The sequence below is a fragment of the Trypanosoma equiperdum genome (genome assembly GCF_001457755.1).
Source record: "Trypanosoma equiperdum strain OVI genome assembly, contig: ctg_1688, whole genome shotgun sequence".
Classification (NCBI taxonomy): domain Eukaryota; phylum Euglenozoa; class Kinetoplastea; order Trypanosomatida; family Trypanosomatidae; genus Trypanosoma; species Trypanosoma equiperdum.
In genome coordinates, this window is record NW_027123713.1 from 1 (window position 1) to 3,393 (window position 3,393).

Consider the following 3,393-nt stretch of genomic DNA (forward strand, 5'->3'; position numbering starts at 1 on the left):
TATTATTATTATTATTATTATTATTATTCTTTGTCTTTCAGAGTTGCAGCCACCTGAAGAAGGCAGCTTTTTATTCATAAGGCATTTATACGATTTGCCTTTGAAACCATACACGCATACATAAGAAAAGAAGTTGTGGCTCCCTCCTCTTTTTTCTTTCTTTTTTTTTTTAAAAATTTTCCTTCTTTTTTGAATATTATTATTATTATTATTTCTCTCCTCTCCCTAAACACCCACGCAAGAGGAGAGTAGGAGAGAAAAGAAAAAGAAAAGAAAAGTAAAAGAAAAAGAATTTAGTGCGAGTGAGAGAGGTTACCGACTTCAAGGAACGGAATAGCGGCGATACAACGAGGAGGTGAGGGGGAAAAAAAAAGACAAGGGATATTAGCCAGCTGAAAACACCAACAACAATCAAACAAAGAAATAAATAAATTATATAAATAAATAACTAAAAGGAATATTCGGAGAGCAAAAAACAAACAAACAAACAACGAAAAACAAGTCAGAAGTGAAGTGGGAGTGTAGAGGTGTGTTTGACACTTGAAGTTAAGAGGCGAATTAGAGTTAGTCAGAAATTAATAAAATAGACAGCAAGAAAGTTACGTACGCACAAATACACACAAGTACACACGCAAAAGAAAAAAAAAAATTCAGCATAAGGGGATTGACAAGAGAGAGAGAGAAAGAAAGAAAGAGGTGGAAAAAAAAAAGGAAAAGGGGCTGCTCAAAGGAAACGAAGGGAATCGAAAGCAGTGCGTGGAAGTGCCAAAATCGCACAGACTTATACATAAACTGTATTGTAGGGACTTTCTTATTACAGGGGAGGAATTTCAAATCAGAAAAGGTGTTGGGCAAGGCAAAAAAGAGGAACGGCGAGTCTCTTTTTTTTTTTTTTTAAAGAAAAAAAATTGTTCTTTTTGCCTCTCTTCTAGTATCAAGTAATTCACATATTTGTGCATCCCGTGGAGGAAGGTGGAAAAAAACAAAAAAAAAACAAAAAAAGAAACACAAAAACAAAGCAACCACAGCAAGAGGAGAACACAAGAAGGAGGTGTGAAGGGTTCATTGAGTAGCACCAACATCACAACAAAATTGGCTCTACCACATGTCTGATGATGCTGCGGACTCAAAAACCGCTAAAAGCATCACCAAGTCCAAATCAAATGGAGATGATGGTTCTAAAGCTGCTGCCAGCCTTGACACTGTGGGATCATTGGGTGTACATGAACAAGTGGAACTTCTCGCACAGGCATTACTACGTGAGTTTATGCATCGGCGCGGTTACACAAAAACACTTCGGGCGTTTGATGCCGAGTGTCCACGTGATGAGCGAACGATTTCTTCCCGGCAGTTAATGCGACAACTGCTGGAAATACCATCAAATGCGTTTCCCTCGCGGTTGAGTGGCGGGGAGGAGGCCGATGATGGAAAAGGCAAAAAGAAGAAAAAGGCTCAGCCAACCTTCATGGAGGAGTTATGTTCCTACCGTGTGCAGAAGCGTGAAGTGGAACAGCGGCGTATGATGGAAAAGGAGGGAGGAGAGGGCCCAAGCATTGCAACAAATAAAGAGGGGAATGTTGGTAATATAATAGATCCTAGTGATGCAGAAATGGAGGGGTTGCGCTCCGCTGCATTGGATGTAGAGCGCCGCATTGAAGAGGCGCGGGAGCGACATGAAAAGTTACTGGAGGAGCGTCGGGAACGCAAACGTGAGAAGAAGCGAGCCGAGAAGAAGAGCAAAAATAAAGATAAGGGTAGATCGAAGGATGGGAATGGGGATAAGGATAGTGGTCGTGGCGGTGGAAAAGGTAAATTGCATGAGGATGAAGTGATAGATTTTGATCCTTTTGGCTCAGATGACAACGGTGTTGGGGATGGTGATGATGGTTTCTTTACCAGGCGTACCAATACCAAGAAGAAATTACCGTGGCCACACGATGATGATGACGAGGGGAGTGATAGTGATTTATATGGGTTGGCTGGTGGAAAGAACGGCTCGTCATATGCTGGTAAAGGTAGCAGTAGGGTTAATAACCTTCTCGAGGAACCCGAATTTCTGCTCAACTCAATAGAGAAGCGCAAGACAAATAGGGCGGGTACAACGCAGGTAGGATCTGGTTGGACACCTGGCGGTGGTGGTCTGGGGGATGTTGGACTCAATACGATGCCCATGCGGCAGTCAGTTGAAGCTGATATTGGGCGCCCGCCTTCATTTCTTGCTGGTGATGGCATGTCTCTCATGACGGAGCGTATGCAAGTGGATAAAAAACCGCGTGATACTTGGCGTCCCCCCGCTCCGCTGCCAAGCAATTCCATGGGTGGAGGTGGTAGCGGAGGGTTACGTGGGAGTGCCGGCTTCAGGGGTGAGTTGTCGGGGTCTCCCACAAACCCCAGCCCACTGGGTTCCGTAGCGTTTGGTCAGCGGGGACTAAACGGTGGTGGGACGCGGTTCCATCACGGCTCTGCGCCTTCGGTGGATTGTCTCGGGCCTCCATTAGTCGCTGGGGGTTTGAAGGGAGAAAAAAAGGGGGCGAGTCCACCTGGAAGTGGTGGAATATTAATGAGTTCATCCGAGAGCATCGGCAAGGGTTATGATGGAAGTCTTAGGCCCACGGCAAGTGCTCTCCGTCAGAGTGGCGCATCAAAGAATAAAGACGGTGGTGAAGGCAATGGTAACGGAACCACAGGGCGGAAGGCGCGGCGTGTTACCATTTTAGTGGATTGAAGCGCTTGAAACTGCAATGCCCCTGTTGTGGGAAAATGTGTTGTAGTAGGGAAAAAGTCCCATGAAGTGTTGGATTTTGTAATACTTTCGGATATGCGGAGTGTTTGCAGTACACAGACAATTTTCGGGAGAGGAGTGTGGTTGTGCGGTAGCATAATTGCCGAAGCAACTGCTTGAATTTCTACGTTTCCATTGCTTTAAATGCCTCGTACGTGCTACGAGTGTAAATGTGAAATGAGAGGAGAGAGTAGAGGCTGGAAACTTTTACTTTCGTGTAAACTGCCGTCTTTTTTCCTTTTCCTTTTCCTTCTTATTTTGTTTTGTTTGATTCTTTTCTTTCGTTTTTTGAAACGTTGTTGCTAAATCTGTCGTTGCGAGTGTTTTGTGATGTGAAAGAGAGAGAGAAAAAGAGAGACGCTGCTGTGAAGGGGGAGGGAGGAGGAAAGGGAGAGGGATGATGTGCGTGTGCATGAAATGTTACTTTTTTCCTTTTTGTTTTTTAAACTGTTGTGCGGGAGGTGCTTGTGCCTTCGCGGGGGAGGGGAGGAAAACAAAGAAAATAAAAGGAAGCACTGAAATGGTTCAAGTGCTAGGTATCAGCGACGCCTTACCTTACCTTACCTTACCCTTCCTTTTCTTTTAGTTTCTTTTTTCTTTCTTTTTTTTTT

General features: G+C 44.3%; 1 protein-coding gene across 1 annotated transcript; it reads left to right on the top strand.

Moving 5' to 3' along the window:
- Positions 1-1,105: 1,105 nt before the first annotated feature.
- Positions 1,106-2,725, top strand: TEOVI_000855800 (uncharacterized protein; the record flags this gene model as incomplete). Its single annotated transcript, XM_067222731.1, has 1 exon — positions 1,106-2,725. The coding sequence occupies one exon, from the start codon at positions 1,106-1,108 to the stop codon at positions 2,723-2,725; it is 1,620 nt and encodes a 539-aa protein (XP_067078832.1).
- Positions 2,726-3,393: the final 668 nt, after the last annotated feature.